At 46.4% G+C, this 22,369-nt stretch overlaps 1 protein-coding gene across 3 annotated transcripts in view; it reads right to left on the bottom strand.

The window, feature by feature from the left end:
• The window catches only part of SYT17 (synaptotagmin 17), an 88,651-nt gene that overhangs the window by 19,689 nt on the left and 46,593 nt on the right, over window positions 1–22,369 (bottom strand). For all 3 annotated transcript variants that reach the window (XM_027527239.1, XM_027527238.1, XM_027527240.1), the window contains exons 6-7: window positions 17,456–17,576; window positions 15,607–15,762 (exon numbers count right to left, since the gene is read on the bottom strand). In XM_027527239.1, coding sequence (XP_027383040.1) covers window positions 15,607–15,762; window positions 17,456–17,576 — 277 coding nt within the window. The remainder of the gene's footprint in view (window positions 1–15,606; window positions 15,763–17,455; window positions 17,577–22,369) is intronic.

Here is a 22,369-nt window from a genome sequence, read left to right as displayed (position 1 = left end):
AAGTGATAGTCGTAACTTCAAGGTCCGCCTCATAAAAACTTCCCACACAAAGCTCAATCCTCAACTCTCTCTCTCCCAATCACCAGCTGGAGATGAAACTCTCTAAGGCCTGAGAAGATGGCAGAGCCACAAGATGGAAGGAGTCTGGGTTGCTGAATCATTGCATGGAAGGCCACAGGGGAAAAGACCCACAAAGGACTTGCAAGCAAGAAATAAGGACCACAAAATCTTGGCGGCTGATCTACTGCAGTTGTTACCCTTAAGTAATAACGGCGCCTTTTGAGCGGGTTACTTGAGCTCTCCAAGCTTCAGTTTCCTCCTCTGTAAAATGTGGATAATACCAGTACCTTCCTCATTTGGTTGTTGTGAAGACCAACTGAGAGAGCACTTGGGACAGTGCCTGGAGCACAGTAAGCCTTGATGTGTGCATGCTCAGTCATGTCCGATTCTTTGCAATCCCATGGCCTGTAGCCCGCCAGGCTCCTCTGTTCATGGGGATTTCCCAGGCAAGAATACCACAGTGGGTTGCCATGCCCTGCTCCAGGGGATATTCCCAATCCAGGGATCAAACCCATGTCTCCTGTGGCTCCTGCATTGGCAGGTGAATTCTTCACCACTGAGCCACCTGGGAAGCCCAAGCCTAATGATTAGTGCGGAGAAGAGCCACAACTGAACTCTGGCCCCTTGCATTATCCCTTCCATGAATTCTTTTCCAAGTCATACTCAGTCACACTCCAGATCACTGGAGAATGACCTGCCCCATCTTCAAACGCCTTAGGGATACTTTGGCCTTTTAGGGACAATTCTTGGGCTTCCCTTGTGGCTCAGCTGATAAAGAATCCGCCTATAATGCAGGAGACCTGGGTTCAATCCCTGGGTTGGGAAGATCCCTGGGAGAAGGGAAAGGCTACCCACTCCTGTATCCTGGCCTGGAGAATTCCATGGACTCTATAGTCCATGGGGTCACAAAGAGTTGGACATGACTGAGTGACTTTCAGTTTCACTTTTCTTGTAATGAGGCTAGGGACCCTCATTTTATCACGTGGTTGTCCACGCATTTCTTAAGCATCTTGGCCCCTCTGTACCAAAGGGGCCACTGAGAAGTCAACGTGACCCTGAACAAGGATGGAAGAGAACCCCACCCATGAATCATCCACAGGATGTCTCTCCTCTGCTTCTCCAGCCCCAACAAAATGAGGCAGAATAAAATCTGAAAGCAGACACATAATGGGATCTTTGGCACCAAGCCAATGGACACCCTTCCTGGATCTCTGTAACTTGGGATCCTAAAGGGAGTGGCTGAGAGTTAAGCCCCAAAGACACCCCTCCGCACCCTGCTCCTCCCCTTCTCCAGCCAGTGTAGACACCAGCTCCTGTAGACAGAGGGAAGGCTGAGCCTTTCCACCCACTCTGCCTATTCTTCACCAACTTGTGTGCTTTTTTTTCCCTGGTAAATGATGTCCTTGCCTAAGCCCATCTCTAGACATAATTGCCATTATAAGTCAACTACATTCTGTCCTGATTTAATGCAGGGGGTGGGGGTCAGGCAGACACCCAGGGAGGCAGTTTTCATGTCAACTTACAAGCAGGGAAAGAAAATTACACCCACTGTGCATCTGCTGTGTGCTAAGTGTCCTCCACTCACGTCAGCTCACCCATCCTTCGTGGAGGCAGGAGCCGTATCTGCCTTGCTCACCTCTGTGTCTCCAGTGCTACACCATCTTGGGCATGCGGGAGCTGGTCAGTAAGTACTTATCCCCTAAGCCCCCTCCCACGGCCCCTACTTATCACTGACCTCACTGCATGAGTTACTCCCCTCATTAATGTGCTCTGGTCACTTTACCTTCCTTCTTTTCTTTGAATAAGGTCATTGTTACCTCAGGGCCTTTGCATATGCCATTTCTTCTGCCTAGCATGTCCCTCTCTCCCATCTCTGCAGGGCTGGTCCTCTCTCAGCTTCCCTGGTGGTCTGGTGGCTAAGACTCTGTAGCTCCCAAAACAGGGGGTCTGGGTTCAATTCCTGGTCACGGAACTAGATCCCACATGTCACAACTAAAGATCCTGTGCGCTGCAACTAAGATCCAGCTCAGCTAACTAAATAAATATTAAAAAAATAATAATAAAGTAACGCTCCAGGTCCCCTCTGTTGCCTTCCTTTACTCTTCTTTAGGTGTGTGTTTGTTTTTTGTTTATCTCACCCCAACTAGAATGCCAGCCATGAAAGGATGGATTATTTCTATCTTTCTGTTATTTCTCTAGCAACTAAGCACAGCATTGCAGCACAGTAGGGGCTTGATAAATATTTGAGGCTATCGCAAATCACTGCAGATGGTGATTGTACCCATGAAATTAAAAGACACTTACTCCTTGGAAGGAAAGTTATGACCAACATAGATAGCATATTCAAAAGCATAGACATTACTTTGCCAACAAAGGTCCGTCTAGTCAAAGCTATGGTTGTTCCAGAGGTCATGTATGGATGTGAGAATTGGACTGTGAAGAAAGCTGAGTGCCAAAGAATTGATGCTTTTGAACTGTGGTGTTGGAGAAGACTCTTGAGAGTCCCTTGGACTGCAAGGAGATCCAACCAGTCCATCCTAAAGGAAATCAGTCCTGGGTGTTCTTTGGAAGGACTGATGCTAAAGCTGAAACTCCAGTACTTTGGCCACATCATGCAAAGAGTTGACTCATTGGAAAAGACCCTGATGCTGGGAGGGATTGGGGACAGGAGGAGAAGGGGACGACAGAGGATGAGATGGCTGGATGGCATCACCAACTCGATGGACATGAGTTTGAGTGAACTCCGGGAGTTGGTGATGGACAGGGAGGCCTGGCATGCTGCAATTCATGGGGTCGCAAAGAGTCGGACACAACTGAGCGACTGAACTGAACTGAACTGGGCAGTGGCGAGCCCAGACTCTGGATCGAGACAACCCGAGTCTGAATGCTGGCTCCAGGGTCTTGAACCTGGTGCTCATCTATCACTCAGTCTCCTCACTAACCTGATGACGACACCCACATCATAGTGTTTGCTTGAGGATTAAATAAGTTAATTCAAGTGAAAACAGTTGGAGTAGCTCCTGGCATATAGGAGATGCGATATGTGTCATTATCCTCGTTAAAAACTGAATGAACAGGGTGGGGAGGAGAGGGGTGAGGAAGAAGGCAGTCAAAAGGTACAAACTTCCAGTTGTAAGATAAATAAGTACTGGGCATGTAACGTACAACATGATGACTATAGTTAACACAGTATGATACACAGGAAAGTTAAGAGTTCTCATCACAGGGGGAAATTTTTTTCTTTTATAAAATTGTATCTGTAGGAGATGATAGATGTTAGAAGCCTATTGTGGTGATCGTTTCACAATTTATATGTAAATCAAACCATCCTGCTGTACGTCTTAAACATGCGCACTGATGGACGTCAATTACTTCCCAATAAAACTGGGGAAAAAATAAATTTAAAATAAGAAACCAGGGGGGGAAATGAACACCTCAAAGATAGTTTCTATATGCATCTGGAAAATGAAGAATGGCAGCTCAAAATCACTTAAAAGTGATACAGCAACCAAACTCTGGAATCTGGTTTTCTGATTTTGAAGACACAGCAAATAGCTCTGGAAATACCACTACAGCAAAGGCTATCCTTGAAATATAGAGAGACAGGTAACACTACAGCTTGTGCCCTGCAGGCCCTGACATTTTAAAGGTTAAGCCTTCTCCAGCTGACTGGCAGCTCTGGGTTGGCAGGGCCAGGATGAGGCAACGGACAGAAGGGATGTCTGAAAGGATACTCTCGATTTCTGCCTTTATTCCACACACAAGCCAGCCCCCTCTCCCAGTTGCTGGCCTCAGCTGCCGAGCCTGACTGCTTGCAGCTAGCACTGAGGTACAGGCGAGGCCGAACCTGGCCTCCACTGGCTCCCCTTTCTCAGGCCCTGAGGGACACGGACGACTGGATAAATCCCCAGCCCCCTGATGGTGGCCCTCATGGGGACTTGTCTGGAATGAGGCTTCATCCAAAGGCACCAAAATCATTAAACAGCCACGCAAGTGGAATAAAGGTCCCCAGGAACTCGGGCAGCTGGCCTGGTCTTCAAAGGCTGCCACTGCAACCCAAAATGAATGTTTAAGATCCAGCCAAGTTTTACCCCCTGAGTGGACTCTGGTAGCCTCAAGGAGCTCTCTGGAGGAGAGGTGAGGTGGGGGTGCTGCTGGGGGCTCCATGTTCTGCCAGGGGAGCCCCACTACGGCAGGTCTCCGCCTCCACCTCCTGATGACTTGGCCTCTACCCACGTGCAAGGTCAAAGCCACAATCCACAGAACCCCCACCAAGCACTGTGCCAAGCCTGCGGCAAACACAATTTCCTTTTGTCCCTGCATCACCCTGTGAGGTGGCAGCTGAGATCTACAAACAAGGAAATCCTAGTTCAGAGTCAAGTACCTTGCCAAGATAGGGAACTGTCCTTTACATCTAATCCACTGGTATGTTTTGTTGTCTCTGCCAACGTAATTACATCCTATCATGTCATTTCTCTGAATCCCCTCTGCCACCTCCCTGGCCCAAGCCACCTTTACCTCTCCCCTGGATCATCAGCATACAGCCTCACACATGGACTTCTCACTCCCCTACCAGCTCCCTGAAAGCCCATTCTCGACTCAACAGCTGGAATGAAACTTTAGAACATTATCCAAATCCTATCACTTCCCAGTCAAAACCCCCCCAAAGTATCGCAAAGCACCTGGAAAAAGCCGCAAGCTTCTGGCCCTACAGGTTCTATTTGATCTGCCCCCTCCTGCTTCTCCATATATTGGAGTAACGTGGGAGAACAGAGGAGGGTCTTCTTGCTATTCAGAGTGTGGTCCTCATAACAGCACTGGTGCCATGCAACGTATTAGAAATATAGATGCTCAAGTCCTATCTCAGACTGGTTGGGAATCTGCATTTTAACAAGATTCCCCCAGGTGACTCATACACACATAAGTGTATGCTGAAGAGTCAGTTGGAACCAAACAGACTGAGTGGGAAGCTTGGCTCAGCCACTCACCAGCTGGGTGACTTGGCACAAGTGACTAGTGACTTGCTGTGCAATGAAGAATTCACTTACCCAAAGCGAGGTCTGGTCTATGCCCTTGGCTCCCGGGAGGTGATCTCCAAGACCCTGGGATGTCTGGCAGGCATGCCTTTGTGTGCCTGGGGGCTCTGGCCGTGGGACTAACAATGTGATTTATGATGGGAGCTTTCAGTCACTCAGTTCAGTTCAGACCCGTCATGACTGAGGCACAAGTTGGACCTCCAGGTGGTGCTGGAGATGGAAGGTCGGCCACTGGACAGAGTGTGATCAAGCCCCAGTTAAAACTCTAATCAAAGGCTCCTTCGTTGGCAATACTGTATGCACACTGTCACCCCCTTGTGTCCAGGAGGAGGTACTGCCACCCATGACTCCACAGGAAGAGGATGACAGGACCCTCTGGACTCTGCCCTGAGCGTCTCTTTCCTCGGTTCAGTTCAGTTGCTCAGTCGCGTCTGACTCTTTGCGACCCCATGAACCTCAGCACACCAGGCCTCCCTGTCCATCACCAACTCCCGGAGTCTACCCAAACCCATGTCCATCGAGTTGGTGGACGGATTCTAATTTGCATCCTTTCGCTATCATAAAACTGTGGTCATAAATAGTGCTTTCCTGAGTCCTGTGTGTCATTCTGGTAAATTATTACACCTGAGTGTGGTCACAGGGCTTGTGAATTTGTAGCCAACTGGCCTGAAGTGAAGGTGTTTCTGGGGATCCCTGAGCTGGGTGTCTGAATTGAAGACAGAACTTGTGGGGATGCTCTCTCAGTCTTTGCAGTTGATTAAACTCATCGCATTTCCCTTCTCTGAGCTTCAGTTTCCCCAACTGAAAAATAGCCATCAAAGAGATCAGACCTTATACAGTGCTGAAAGATAAGTGAGATAACGAGTACATAGGAGGCTCATGATAACCTCAAATATTACTGTTCCCATTGTTCAGACAAGAAAACTGAGGCTCGAAGAGGTAAAGCAACTTCCCTGCAGTCACACAGAGTGTGAAGCTGGATCGAGCTGACCTTGTCCACATGTAATACTGTCTACTCATGACATGTTGCTGCTTTCTGGGAAGGGAAGGACAGTACTGGTTCTGTTGAGCTGGAGTCACTCACCCCCATCCCAATGCTCCCCACTGTTTCTCTTCTCTCCTGAGATCCATGTGACATGAACATTAGACTTTTGAATATTTCTCCATAGGTCTTTTTTCTATTCTTTCCCTCTCCCCTGCCACCACTCAGAGAATTTTTTATTCTCTGTTGTTCAGATTGCCTAATTTCTCCTGATCTCGCTTCAAGTTCACAAACTCTTCCCTCTGTTATTTCCATTCTGCTATTGAGTCCATCCAATGAATATTTTATTTCAGTTATTGTACTTTTCAGCTCTAAATTTTCCATTTGGTTCTTTTTTATACCTTCTATTCCTGTATCTGCGGGTCTGTTGATCTTCTCTATCTTATCGTTCTTTTCAAGATGGTTCACCCTTACTTTCTGAAGCATGGTTATAATAGCTGTTTTAATGTCTTTGATAATTTCAATATCTGGGTCATCTTGTGGTTAATGTTTGTTGATTATATTAACTCTAGGAATGTGTCAAATTTTGCTCAGTCTTCATACATCAGGTAATTTGGGATTGCAACCTGGGTATTTCAAATCTTATGACAGTATAGGTGTTGTCCCAATTCTACTGAATATGTTGATCTTTTTTACTTGTAGCAGGCAGCTGATCACAGGTTAGGCTCAGAGCACAAGTTCTAACCTGCCTTCATGTGCCGTTACTCCAGTGACTGGTCAGTTTTCAAAGCCTCTGCAGTGTTATTACTCTCTGCCCGTCACGTGCGTCCCCCAGGGGCCAGCTCAGGGCCTGGTGGTCTACCCTGCAGTTCTGGTCTCAGTCTCTGATACACTGTGTGGGGTCATTTCCACTCCTGCACAGCCTGAGGATGAGTTTAGCAGTTCACACACAAGCTCACTGCATCCCTTTTGGAGCTGCGTCCTCTCTGCATCTTTCCCACTCTGGCCCTCAGGGATCCACTTTCAAGGCCCTCTGGCTAGAAAGCCAAGGCTCTAGTTTCCCCACTCTGCTGCTCACTGCCCATGACCGGGTCTGGATGGAGCCAAGTGCCCACTGCCAGCTCCTCACATGCTTCCACCCCCAGGGCACTGCAGGCAGCACAAGCTGGCCTGGTTCTGGCGCTGAGTCCACACAGCTTTAGTGTCCAGCCCTGGTTCCCGGACACTGTAGCTTCTGGCAGATGTGGGATGCTGGTGTGTAGGTGAGGAGTCAGGTGCTGGGCTGAGCGGCTAACCTCAAAAGTGTCAGCGTTTTGATTCTCATGCACTTTGCAATGATTAGAACAGCAGGTATGAATTTCCAAGTGGTCATTTCTGGATGGACAGGTCCACAAGCTGACCTGTGTTTAATTCCCATAATAGGAATGACATGCTGGATTTTACACAAGAGAAAGCTGGGATTCAAAGAGGTGGGGTAATTTTCTTGAAGTCACACAGCTGGTTCACAGTGGGGCCAAGGTTCAAACCCAAGTCTGGGTCATTCCAGGGTCCCCTCCTCTATGGCAGATCCATCCATCTCACCATCATCATCATAATCAATCCGGTATTTATTGAGCAACACCCAAGTACAAGGCACTGCCCAAAGCTTTTTACCTGAACTGTTGAGACTGGAAGAAACAGAGGAGGAACCTGAGGCTCAGAAGAGAGATCTCAATTGCCCAAGGTCACACGCACTTGCCGAGTGGTAAAGGTGATATCTGAACCAAATTGCACACTTTAATCCATACTCTGAGCAACCATCTCTCTAGGAGGCAGAGATGGGCCTGCTGCCCAGTGAGTAGGTCCAGGAGGGGAGAAGTCAGAGCATGCAGGAGGCTGCAGAGAGGAGGCAGAGCATAGGTGGGCCAAGGCCAGATGTTGGGGAACATCTGTACCCTGGAACAAATCCATGGCATCTCGATCTCAAGGGAGTTTCTGGCTCTCACAGAATGGCTATGCCCCTCTCAGGCTGGCTTGCCCTCCTCTCCTCCACTGGAAAACCACTGCCCCACGTCCCAAACCCTGACACTTTTCCAGCATGTCCTCTGGTGCCCATTCAACTCTGAGGTCTTTCCAGGCAAGAGGGTGGCACACTGTGCCCCAGACCTCCCTTCTCATTCTCCTCCACGCCTCTCTACCCGTCTCATCTCACCAGCAGATTCAATTAACCAATTTGATGCTACAGCTGCAGAAAGCCAAGCAATTATGGAAAACAGACCAGGTGCCTTGGAACTCACTCTCAGAGAGGGGTCTGGGAGGCCTCCAAGCAGACAGCGGGATGGGGAGGGAGGCAGAACAGGAAGGCAAATGCTTGCCAGTCCAGACTGCACAAGAGATCCACGTGGGGAGCTTTGAAAGATACACCCACCCCATCCAAGATACAGGTGCTCCAGCTGATATAGTTGTTCCGGGCCTGGGCATCAGGATATTTTTAAGACCCCATGTAATACTAACGTACAGATGGGGTTAGAAAATCTAATGATGTGCAGAGGTTAGGATCACTGCTGGAGAGTTTGATTCTTTCTAACACAGACAGAAAGATGGTCACTCACCCTAAAGCACTTCCTGGGTCTCTATGTATCTGCTCCCCAAAGTGTGGTCTGCAGACCTCAGCATCTGCATCACTTGGGTGCTGTCAGAAATACAGAATCCCAGGCCCCACCCCAGACGGAGTCAGAATCTGCATTTTAACAAACCCCTGGTGGATGCCTGTGCATGTGAAAGTTTGAGGCACCAAGTTTTCTAGTTCTAACTACAGACGCTGAGAGTTGGTAAAAAGCTAGGAGTGTCAGTCATTGCCTGGTTTCCCTTCCCGGGTGCTGTGCAGCTGCTCAGAGCCGGTTATCACTGAAGGCTCCCTTTCTAAGCCTATGCACAGGTCAATTCCTGTAGCGGCTGCCTTGAGAAACTCTAGCAGGGTTGGGGGGTCAGCAGGGCACGGGTCTTCCCTGCTGACCCCTGGCAGCCCGTGAGCACCAGGCTGAAGTGTGAAGTCAGACTCGGTTTCTCCTCCAGCCCTGCCTGACCTCGCCTCCCTCCCTACACCCTACAGTTCCCAGCCCCCACGTTGCCTCCTCTCACTCCCCAGACTGGCTCAGGCACTCTGCAACAGGCCCTGCTCTCTGCCTCATAACCCTCAGACCAATTCACAATGAGTTTGTACTGCTGTGGCATTTGATTAATGTCCCTCTGCTAGAAGTAAGCTCCGTGAGAACATGTGTCATGAACGTCTGGTGGTCTACTGAGTAAGGAGCATCTAGCGGCAGAGGATGAGATGGTTGGATGGCATCACCGATTCAATGGACATGAATTTGAGCAAACTCCGGGAGATAGTGAAAGGCAGGGAAGCCTGGCATGCTGCAGTCCCTGGGGTCACAAAGAGTCGGACATGACATACCGACTGAACAACAACAGCACACAGAATTTGCTCAAAAAAAGTCATTCAGTGGGGACTGATGCCTAGTTAGCTCCTGGCCCAGGGAGCTGGACCCTGCCCGCCCCCAGCTCTGGCATCAGAGGCCACCTGTAGGCAGTGGTCCCTACTCCTGCTGTCCCCAGGTGCTGGGAACCTTTTCTAAGCTAACTGCCTCTTGACTACAGTCACCAGATGAGGTCGAGCTTTGAATGCTTTTCAGAAGGCCAGGCCAGAGGACCAGGACATGAACTTCAGTTACTTCTAATATAGCAAGCACCCCAAAACTTCACCTCCAAGCAGACAGACAGCCTTCTTCTGACACCAGGAAGGAGAGTGACTGGAAGAGACAATACCCAACCCAGGTAAGTCTACAAAATAAGTGCTTCCTTCCCTTTTTGAGCTTTGCACAGAATCTCAGAGTCCAAACTGATAAAGTGGCTAGAACAAAGTATTTATTTATATATAATAACCCATCTTCTTTCAGAAGCTTTAAGATGGCATCTAGCTGCATAAATTTGGTGTCTGTCTAGTAGTAATAATAGTAGCCAATACTTAAGGAGCACTTTCTCTGAGCCAAGCACCATTCTAAGCCTTCATATGTATTAATTCATTTTGGGCTTGACCACAATCTACTGAAGTCAGGACCACTGTCCCCATTTTACAGATGAGGAAGCTGAGGCAAAGAGAAGCTGAGAAAAGTGCCAAGATCACAGAGTGAACCCTGGGAATCTTGCTCAAGGATCTGGCCCCTAACCACTGTTCTAAACCCCTTAGAGAGGACAGTCTGCGAGGCTCCGGCCTCAGCCTCCAGGAACTACTAGGAAACCCTGGGGTTCTATGGCGCTTAAGCTGCATTTCTTATCTTCTTGCTTTTTAAAATTGTGGTAAAATGCATGTAACATAAAATTTACCATTGTAACCATTTTAAGGTATGCGTGCATGCACAGTTGTTTCAGTCAAGTCTGACTCTTTGCAACCCTATGGATTGCAGCCCAGCAGCCTCCTCCGTCCATGGGATTCTGCAGGCAAGAATACTGGAGTGGGTTGCCATGCCCTCCTCCAGGGGCTCTTCCTGACCCAGGGATTGAACTCGAGTCTCCTACATCTCCTGCACTGCTGGCGGACTTTTCACTGCTGAGCCATCCAGGAAGCCCCAAGGTCTACAGTGGCATTAAGACAATCCACATGGTGCAGCCATCACCACCATCCATCTCCAGAATCTTTACATGCTCCCAAACTAAAATTCTCTACCCATTAAACACTAACTTTCCATTCTCCCCTCCCCTCCACCCCTGATAACCTATGCTGCTTTCTGTCTCTTATCAGTTTGATTACTCTAAGTACCTCATATAAGGGGAATGATACAGTATTTGTCCTTTTGTATCTGGCTTATTACTTAGCAATGGCACCCACTCCAGTACTCTTGCCTGGAAAATCCCATGGACGGAGGAGCCTGGTAGGCTGCAGTCCATGGGGTCGCTAAGAGTCGGACACGACTGAGCGACTTCACTTTCACTTTCATTATTACTTAGCATAATGACCTCTAGGCTCACTCATGTTGGATCATGTATCAGTTCCCCTTGTTTTAAGGCTGAGCAACATGCCATTGTATGTATACACCACATTCTGTTTATCCATTTATGCACTGATGAGTGGACACTTAGGTTGGCCACTCCTCAACCCCCATCCCTCCTCCTCTGCTCTTTTTAGCTGTTGTGAATAAGGCTATGAACACGAGTGTGCAAATGTCTTGAATTCTGCTTTCAATTCTTTTGGGCATATACCCAGAAGCAGAAATGCTGGATCATATGGCAATTCTATTTTTAATTTTTCAAAGAGCTGTTATCAAGCTACATTTCTCTTTTTCTTTCTTTTTAGCTTCTACTTCCAATAACAGCCCAATAACCTCAGTGGCCAACTCCACTTTACTTTCTAGAAGGTCTCTGGACCACACGCTGCTGTCTCAGGAATCAAAAAGCCATTTCCCCTCTCTTTTCTTTTAAACTTCAGCTGCAAAAATTACCTGATTGAAAACTGCTGAAGAACCTCATCCCACACAGGAACGAATTGCTCAGAAAGCCCAGCCCACCGGCTAATTACAGGCTTTTACCAGGATTCTCGGCAAACGCTTAAATTGCAGATCAAGCTTCCCTTTGTTAGGAAGTGTTTGGAAACATGCTAATGGGCTGGGTTTCAGATCCTTAGCCTGGAGGTGACAGCTCTTTCCCCAGCTGATAAATAAAGCAAGTTAGAACCTCATGGATTCGAATTCCGGAGAGTCACAGTTTTGCTGAGATAGCTCCCAGCTCAATCCACATTTCTCTATTATTCCAGCCAGTGGTCTTTCTGCAAATGCCACCCCAGCGGGGATTTTCACTCAAAGCTGTGGTTCGGAACCCTGACTGAGCATTAGAAATGTCTGGGGTGCTTTAAAATACATATATTTCTAAAGAGCCCAGGACCGCAGCTAACCTAGCTGAACCAGAGTCTCTGTGGTGGGATCTGGCCACTGGCAGCAGGTGAAAACTCCCAGCTGATTCCAAAGCGCAGCCAGGCTTGAGACTCCCTCGCTTACTGCTGCTAAGTCACTTCAGTCATGTCCAACTCTGTGCGACCCCATAGACAGCAGCCTACCAGGCTTCCCCGTCCCTGGGTTTCTCCAGGCAAGAACACTGGAGTGGGTTGCCATTTCCTTCTCCAATGCATGAAAGTGAAAAGTGAAAGTGAAGTCGCTCAGTCGTGTCAGACTCTAGTGACCCCATGGACTGCAACCTACCAGGCTCCTCCGTCCATGGGATTTTCTAGGCAAAAGTACTGGCTCCCTCGCTTAGGGGGACACAGAAGTCTGCAATCCTTCCTACTCTACAAAGAAAATTTTCAATGGGCTTTTAACCTGAAAAACCTGAGCTAAGGCCTTTAAAGGAGAAATGCAGGTCTTCCACGAATGGAGAGTACAGGCCTTGTCTGATGGCCACAGACGACAACAGCCCCCCGGAGCTGGGGGTGGGGGGTGTCAAAACAGGGATGCAGGGTGTGAGCTGGGGTGGGGGATGGGAGTGCCGCTACGGTTTGAGACTTCAGCCATATGGGCTTCACACATGGGATCTAAAGTACCTCAAAAAACAAATAAACTCAAGTCAATGTATGGCAAAACCAATACAATATTGTAAAGTAAAATAAACAAATAAATAAACAGAAGAAAAAAAATAAATAAATAAACTCAGAACTGTATGCAATTATTTTCTGTCCTCTGGGGAGGGTCCTGCAGAGTTCCTATTACAGGCTCTGATGCTCTGTCACACACTTCCATCCCTGCTCCTTGGCTTTTTATCATAGTCTGCCACATGATGGTATATGATGTAGTTATTAAAAATAAGGACTTAGATCCATCTATATCTGCATTGACCTGGAGGGACTAAACACATCCACTGTTCCTGAAACAGGAGCAAGTTTCAGAATGATGTCCACAGAATGGTCCAGAAACTTTCACAAGAGAGCAGGGATCGCTAAATACACAGTTTTGGAATTAATGAATAACTGTTTAAAAGAACTGACTCTTCCGTATGTGGATGACATTTGTGTGAACAAGGAGAAAAGTGTGGAGTGGGATACACCAGGGCATTAAAGGTGGTGACTTCAGGGAGAAGGGCCTGGAAGGAAGTGAGGAAGAGAGTATGATTTCCTGAGGGCTGAGGGCTTGCTCTGTGCTTGACACAGTGCTTAGCAGTGATTATGAATGGATCTCTTTTAATCTAGGTAATAGTCCTTTGAGGTCTCCTTGTATGGTTTCCCTGTTTTACAGATTAGAGAACTGAACCACACAGATCTTGCCCAAGGCCACAAAGGACCCAAGCTATGCAGCGCACCCCTCTGTTCTTCTGATTCTCCATTCATACACTTCCTTCAGTTGTATCACTCACAAGCATGTGATACTTTGGTCATAAAATTTTAAGTAAAATATAAAAGTGTCAGGACTTTCCACATGGGCTCTCAATGCCCCACTCCCCCAATCCCTTCCTGATCTAAACATGCAATAGGTCCTTTATTTCTCAGGAGGGAGGGAGGAATCGTATTCCATGCTTGGATCCAGTCTTGGTTCAATATGGCTCCCACTGCCTGCTCGCCACCTTTAAGGAGTCAATGGAATCCCTGTCTTCTGTCTTGACCTGAAACACTGTGGAAAGTGGGGTCCCTGTCGGTAACTCAATCTGGACAGAAGCCATCACAGGTTCTATCAGAAATCATGACCTCTGCTAGGGCAGGCGGCCCTGATTGGATGCAGACTCTCGGGGTGACAGGTCTTGACAAACCCCAGACCAGCTTGCCTGGAGGGGTCTTGGACCATGGAATATCTGCAGTCTTGTGGATGAGAGGCAATAAGGTTGTTCAGTGGAAGGACTGCATGCAAGGATTTTTCAGTTACAGCCTGCTTTCTCAGGAGACCTGTAAGCCAAGGATTCTAGACTGGATCTAAACAGATGATGGTTTCCAATTACTCTGGATCAAGACTCCTCAAAATATGAGGTCAGATCCCTAATGCCATCATGACCTTGCTGCTTGAAGAAATGCAGATCCCTTGATCTTAGGAGCCAGCAAGACCAGAGCTTGAATCCTGTCTACCAGCTGGAGCCCCTGGGTTGATTGCTCATGTTTTAAGCCTCAGCTGCTTGCCCTGTAAATTGATGAGGATGATGTTGACTTGACAGGGTGGACTATGATGAATATTAGCAATAATACAGGTGAAGTCTGTGAAAAGGACACAGGATTAGTAACCATTACTTCTTTTTTTTTTTTTTTTTTTTTACGGGAAGGAGCGCGTTGCTGTGCGCAGCTCGGGCAGCCGCCGCTCCTCCTCCTTTCACCGAGCGTTCTGGAAAGTTCCGCCATTACTTCTATTAAATCTATGTTGTGGTGGTGGATGAGGGCAGCTTCTAAATGGCTTCAGTGATCCTTACCTCCCAGTATCCACACCCTTGTACAATTCCTGCCTCTTGAATGTGAGCTGGACCCAGTGAGTTGCTTCTAATGAGTGGAATACGGCAAAAGTGATAGGTTGTCACTTCCAAGACTAGGTTACAAAAGGACTATAGCTTCCCTCTTGCTCATCCTCTCTTACCCCCTCATTTGCCCACTGTAAGCCAGTTGCCACACTGTAAGTTGTGCTATGAAGCAGACCATGTGGTAAGTAACTGGGCAAGGTCACTGGCCAACATCCAGGAAGGACCTGAGGCCCCAAGCCAACGTTCTGCAAGGAACTGAATCCTGCCAACAACTATGTTAAGAAGATTGAAAACAGATCCCCACCTGATCTTCAGGTGAGCCTTCAGATGAGACTGAAGCCCAAGCCAATACATTAACTGCAGCCCTGTCAGAGAACCTCAGCCAGAAGCACCGAGCAAATCTATGCCTGGATTCTTGACCCAGAGCAAATATGAGATAATAAACATTGATTGTTTTGAACCACTAAAGTTTGGGGTGATTTTGCAGCAATAGATAACCAATACATCCTGGAAACAGTAGATTAAATTATACTTTGGAAACAATAGATTCAGCCAGAGTGTGGCACCTGAAGTCTTTACTTAAATGCCATGTCCTCTGTGAAGCCTTTCAAAATCCTCCTCTCTGAGTTAGGTGATCATATTTTCTTATGTTTCCCTATTAGACGATAAGCTACTTGAATCATCATATCATCAAAGCTCTCCTAGTACTTAGGATTATCTCAAAGTCATAAGTCACTTCATCTTCACAACAAACCTATGAAACAAGTACTATTATTGCCCACATTTTGTAGATGACAGAAACTGAAGCTCAGAGAGGCTAAGTAACTTGCCTAAGACTTTAGTAATTATGTGGAAGTGCCAGGAAATCTGGCTTCAAAATTCGCATTTGCAATGATTATACTTTGTGGTTCTATAAATCTTTTCCAAATTCACAAATGGCGAGTTCAAACCCAGGCAGCTAAATACCAGACATGAAGTTCTTAAATATCACCCTCTCGAGATCACCTTCTATCCCTAGGACAATATGTTGAATATGTCTCACCTGTAGTTCTCAATGTCTGGAACACCACCTACCTGTAAACACTAGGCTGGCATTTTCCAGTTCTTCTTGGGGAACTTTGAAGCTGAAGGATTCATTGTAAAAGGGATCGATTGTGCCTCTTAAGAAGGATGTCTTCTTTGTTTTCACAAGCTTGAGTCCATGTACCAGCTGAATTTTCACAAATGGGTCTGAGAATAGAGTGTTGGAGATCGTGAAACCCAATCCATCCATTCACCTAACTTTCCAACCATTCGACCCAGTGACCTACCCATTCTCTCATCTTTCATCAGTCCATCCATTCCAGGTTTCCACTCCTTCTTTCATTCATCCATTTCCCCATCTATCCACATATTTTTTTTCTTTTTCCCATCCAGCTTCTTCTCTGCTCACCCTTTTCTCTCTTTCTCTAGACATGCAAGATTTACTGAGCTCCCCGCATGTGTCAGGCATTGTGTTCATTTTACAGATGAAGAAACTGAGAACTCAAATAGGAAATGATTTGCATTAAGATAAGGCTAGTGAAAGAATAGCTAGACTCAGAGCCTGTCCTAGCTTTTCTGGCCTTAGAAGCCCATCATCATGTCAGTGAGCCCAAAGCCCATACAGGGGAAAATAGAGATGGCAGAATTATAACTATTATTCTTAGATCACTTTACAGCTTACAAAGAAATTCACGTACATTATCTAATTTTATGTTTGTATAAACAACCCAATGAGATAAATGCTGTTATCTCAATTTTTCAGATGGAGAATTGAGGTTTATAGAGGTTAAGTAACTTCCCCAAGGCCACATCATTTATAAGAAGTAGAACTAGGATTTGGTTCCAGGCAGTTTTACTCAGGAGCTCTTAATCATCCTATCATACTGACTCTCCCACTGTGGTGAATCTGAAACTCTCCAGCTTTAATACCATTCCCTCCACTGGCCCCTTCAAAATCTGTTTTTAATATGTGGTTTTTGAGAATACAAGTTGTCTTCTAAATTCAGCTGTCACTTTATAGCAAAAGTAATTTATTTTAGCTATTGCACTTAGAAAAGACTATATTTCCACCACTGAGCTGAAGAGATCCCAGCAACCATGACTGCTTTCAAGATAATATCCTTTGCTGTCATGGGAAAGCTACATAAGGAGGGAATGTAATCTGTTCTATTTCATTAAAAGACACGTTCAAATTGGTGTGTTATAGACACTTGAAATACAGCAGTGTTTTCAGAGCTGATTTATAAAGATGTATGCTACATTTGAAATGAGCTAGAAAAAGAACCTCAGAGGGTGTCCACTGGTCTCACAGACCAGAAAGCGTCGTCAGTGCTCACTACCGCCACCTGGAGCATGGTGTCTCCACTGCAGGCATAGCATCCCGAAAGTGAACATGGCTCACTCATGAACCACTCTTTGCAACCCTGTGGACTATGCAGTCCATGGAATGAATTCTCCAGGCCAGAATACTGGAGTGGGTAGCCATTCCCTTCTCCAGGGAATCTTCCCGACCCAGGAATCGAACCAGGGTCTGCTGCATTGCAGGCAGATTCTTTATCAGCTGAGCTACCAGGGAAGCATAGCATCTGGACAGGCAAGTAACTTCCTCCAGGCTGCATGTGTACAAGGAGGATCTAGAGTTCAATAGTTATCACACCTGGTCTCAATCAAACCCCCACTTCAAATGGAATGGTATCATTTACCTGCCTCATCCCAAGAGACATCTGATCATTTATTTTATCTCTTGAACTAACAGACTAGATCTGGATACTATTTTATCCTCAGAAGGTCCTATTAATTAACAGCATCCAGGATGCAGAGAAAGAAAATCAGGTCCCTTGTGTCAAACAAACATAGACGCCTTGTTAAAGCAATGGCAGAAGGAGGGGCCACACTGTACCTGAACCTTGGCTCACATCTGTCTGAAGAAGTTGCTTGGCTCGAATGACGTCAACATTCAGCCTCCCAGCACTCGGGAGATAATTCAGTGACAGAAGCAGCTCCCCAAGTTCTACCTCATTCTGTGGAGAAAGGATATAATCAGGAAGTTGCATTTTTCTTGTATTTCTTTTGCACCTCTCATGCAGGAAATTGATTCCAGCAGCTCACAAATGGACTTCTATGGGTGGATCAGCTGACAGAAGGTACCTCTTTTTCTGAGTTATTTTAGCCTCTTTCCCCAATTATTTTCTTCCATCCATCTCAGAAAGTTTGTTCTGCTTTTAGAATATTTAAGAGCAGCAACAACATAGTAAGAACAAAAGCATCAATAATGATAATAAATAAATGCCACATGCCAAGTACTCTGCTGAGTACTTTACATGAAATTATTAGTTCAATCTTCACATTTAACAGAAGAGGGAACTGAGGCTTGGAGGAGACAGAGGCTCAGAAACATGTCCCAGGCCACAGAGCTAGAAAGTGGTAGTGCTAACACTTGGACCTAGAGAGGCTGATTCCAGACTCTCTGAGCATCGTGCTATTCTGCCTCCCAGCAGGATACCGGGGAGGCAGACCACCCTGCAGGGAAACCATCCTGCAGTTTCTCATACTGTTTTGAAGTAATTCCCAGACATTATATTATTTATCTGTAATATTTTAGCAGGTTGAGAAATCTGTTCTCAACCTGCAGGCTGAGCCCACAAAAAGCCTGTGCCTCCAACCTCACCACAGCAAGCTCGGACTGTGACGTCACTTGTTGAAGATTATCTGTTCCTTTGCTGTTAATACAACCAAATTGTGGGAAGCTGTGGGAAGTTCACATACGCACCCACTGCGTGACTCCATCCTTCCAACAGTACCAAGAAACAAGAGGCCCCCACTTCTTTATCCCTGTAAACATTTTTTTAATTGTAGAAAATTTCAAATACAAGTTAAATAGTCCAGTTTAATTAATCTCCATATACCCATCACCCAATTATACCAATTATCTACACACTGCAACATGTTTCATCTTGTCTTAGTCCGTACAGGCTGCTATAATAACAAAATACCACAGACTGGGGAGCTTATAAACAACAGCAATTTCTCTCTCACAGTTCTGGACACTGGTAGATCAAGGTGCCTGCATGGTGGGGTGAGGGCCCTCTTCAGGGTGGCAGACTCCTTAGCAGAGGGCTGGGAAGCTTTCTGGAGTTTTAATAAGGGCACTAATCCTATTCATGGGGGGCTCCACCTTCATGACCTAATCACTTCGCAAAGGCTAAGCATTCTAACACCGTTACATTTCATGTTAGGATTCCAACATGTGAACTTCCCAGGGGGTGGGGGGAGTGGACCACAGACATTCAGACCATAGCACATCTATACCCTGACGTGTAAAAAACTTTAGCTGCATATTTTAAACCAAGTCCCAGACATGATGCTATTTTACCTGTGTATCTTTTAGAGTGCTTTTCTGATAAGGACATTAAAACAAATATTTTGGACTTCCATTGTGGTTCAGTGGTTGAGAATCTGCCTGCTCATGCGGAGGACACGGGTTTGATCCCTAGTCCAGGAGTCCACATGCCGCAGAGCAACTAAGCCCAAGCACCACAACTACTGCAGCCTGCACCCTAGAGCCTGGGCTCTGCAACAAAAGACATCACAATGAAAAGCCCGTGCACCGCAATGAAGAGTAGCCCCCGTTTGTCTAAACTAGGGAAAGCCCATGAGCAGCAATGAGGACCCAGCACAGCCAGAAATAAATAAATAAAAACCCAAGTATTTTTAGTATGGGAAATCTCCAATCACATTTAAAAGAAAACAGAAGCGTATAAGGGGCTTCCGGATAGCACCATCACTCAACTTCAACAATTCCATCACATGGCCAATCTTGATTCACCTAAACCCTCATCCAACTCCTCATCTTATTCTGAAGTAATTCCCAAATATCATATTATTTTATCTGTAATATTCTAGCGTGTATCTCTCAATGATGAGATTGATCTATCCATCCATCCTTTGTCCACCTACACACTCGCCCAGCCCTAATCTCTATCTCTTTTGGTGTCAGTCATTTGAACAATACCAAGTGGCAGCTCTAGAACAATGCTTGGTACATGCAGATACTCAATAAACATTTGTTGACTGGATGAAGAGTCAAACCAAAATATTTCTGAACCCACTGAGTTAGTCACCAAACATGAAACAACCTTGGAAATCATCTCAGAGCATGCTGACTGGCAGCCTGTAGATATGTTTTGTTTGGTTCACATCACGGTTAAACAGATAATTTGGAGAAGGCAATGGCAACCCACTCCAGTACTCTTGCCTGGAAAATCCCATGGACAGAGGAGCCTGGTAGGCTGCGGTCCTTGGGGTCGCGAAGAGTCGGACACGACTGAGTGACTTCACTTTCACTTTTCACTTTCATGCATTGGAGAAGGAAATGGCAACCCACTCCAGTGTTCTTGCCTGGAGAATCCCAGGGATGGGGGAGCCTGATGGGCTGATGTCTATGGGGTCGCACAGAGTCAGACATGACTGAAGCGACTTAGCAGCAGCAGCAAACAGATAATTACTTGCTAACATTTATAAAATTCAAGAAACATTTATAAAATTTTTGTGTGATGCCTTTCACACACAAAAAAGCCTAGATTTCTTGCCTTTCTTGAAAAACAGGAAGGTCTGCCAAGGCTGAGCCCACATCCCCACCTGGCAACATCTGGGCACAATGCAGTGCCCCCCAGATGGGATCTGTCTCTTCATGTCATGAGGTTCCCATGTGTCTTCCTTCACCCTTGACATTCTTGCTGTCCAGCTCTGGGCACACAAGCTTGCAGATTTTTCAAGAAATGGCCAACTCAGTGTCTTGAGTAATCAGAGACGTTCAGAGCCCTTTACACATTAGCTAAGGGTTTCCTTCTTGTTCTTGAAGGCCTGGAATACATGTTTGTCCCCAGGCAAGGAGTGCTGTGCATTATGCTGGTGCCCAGGCCAGGGATACGCCATTCGAAAGCCCTGTGGGCTTGGTTTCTCCCAGGTTTGTAAGTCAGAGTGATGCCTTCCCTGCTTCTTAAATGAACCAGCATCTCATCTCATAATGCAACTGTATACACAGGGATCAAGATTTGTAATTCAGTCAGCTGAGCTGCATAAACAGGTTCAACCAGATTTAACCAATCTAGTCATCGAAGGTAGTTTAGAGATGGGCACAATTTTGTCCCCAGGCCACATTTGCCAGTGTCTGAAGAGATCTTGGGTTGTCACAGCTATGGTGGGGGATGCTCCTGGTACACCTCCCTTTGTAGAATACCCATATCTAGTGGACAGCTACCGCCCCAAACAAAGAATGACCCAACCTCAAATGGCAACAGTGCCGAGGTTGAGAAACGCTGGGTACACGAGGGAAAGGGAGACAGCAGTCTCCTTTGCATTAACAAAAAGAGAGTAAATATTCTTTCACCCAACAGTTCCATCTCCAGCAACCTACCCTACAGACATCGTCACACAAAATGTGTCAGGATGTGAGCACACAAGGGTAGTGAGTACTTATCACGGCTTCCACTGATTGCCTGTGGGCCTACTATGTGCCTGGGCTGGAATGAGATATGATGCCTGCATCATGGAATATACATTCTAGAAGTGGAGACAGTAAACTAAAAAAAAAGTCATGAATGAGGTGATTTCAGATAATGCTGAGTACTAGGAAGAAAACTCCAGCAGGGCAAGGGAGATGCAGGCCTTTCTGGGGAAGATAGAAATATTTATATCTTGATTGTGGTAGTTGTTTCACAGGCGCACTTGCCCCCAGATCAATACACTGTATACGTCAAATGTATGTGTTTACGGCATATGGGCTTCCCTGGTGGCTCAGACGGTAAAGAATCTGCCTGCAATGCAGGAGGCTGGGGTTCAGTCCCTGGGTTAGAAAGATTCCCTGGAGAAGGAAATGGCAACCCATTCTAGTATTCTAGCCTGGAGAATTGCATGGACAGAGGAGCCTGGTGGGCTACAGTCCATGGTGCCACAAAGAACTGGACACAACTGAGTGACTAACACTTCCACTTTTCATTTATTGTATATAAATCATAACTCAGTAAAGTAGGGGGCAGAAATCTAAAGCAAGCACGCAGAGCAGAATATTAGCCCTTGTCAAGTCTGGGAGATGTTTAAGTGGGTATTATTGTATTGTTTTCTGTTAGAAATATTTCATTTAAAAACACAAATAAAAATAAACAGTAAAAAAGAAAGCAAGAAAATCAGGCAGAGATGGTGACTGATGGGGCACACACGGGGGCTGCCACATCAGCCAGGGTGGTTGGCGGGCAAGGCCTCTCTGTGAAGGGAGATTGTTCAGTTCAGTCGCTCAGTCGTGTCCAACTCTTGTGACCCCATGAACCACAGCACTCCAGGCCTCCCTGTCCATCACCAACTCCCAGAGTTTACCTAAACTCATGTCCATCGAGTCGGTGATGCCATCCAACCATCTCATCCTCTGTTGTCCCCTTCTCCTCCAGCCCTCAATCTTTCCCAGCATCAGGGTCTTTTTAAATGAGTCAACTCTTCGCATCAGGTGGCTAAAGTATTGGAGTTTCAGCTTCAACATCAGTCCTTCCAATGAATACCCAGTACTGATCTCCTTTAGGATGGACTGGTTGGATCTCCTTGCAGTCCAAGGGACTCTCAAGAGTCTTCTCCAACACCACAGTTCAAAAGCATCAATTCTTCTGCACTCAGCTTTCTTTCTAGTCCAACTCTCACATTCATACATGACTACTGGAAAAACCATAGCCTTGACTAGACGGACCTTTGTTTACAAAGTAATGTCTCTGCTTTTTAATATGCTGTCTAGGTTGGTCATAACTTTCCTTTCAAGCAGTAAGCATCT

This window comes from Bos indicus x Bos taurus, chromosome 25, assembly GCF_003369695.1.
Source record: "Bos indicus x Bos taurus breed Angus x Brahman F1 hybrid chromosome 25, Bos_hybrid_MaternalHap_v2.0, whole genome shotgun sequence".
Lineage (NCBI taxonomy): Eukaryota > Metazoa > Chordata > Mammalia > Artiodactyla > Bovidae > Bos > Bos indicus x Bos taurus.
Note: the sequence above shows the minus strand (reverse complement) of the source record. Positions and strands in the feature narration are given on the sequence as shown.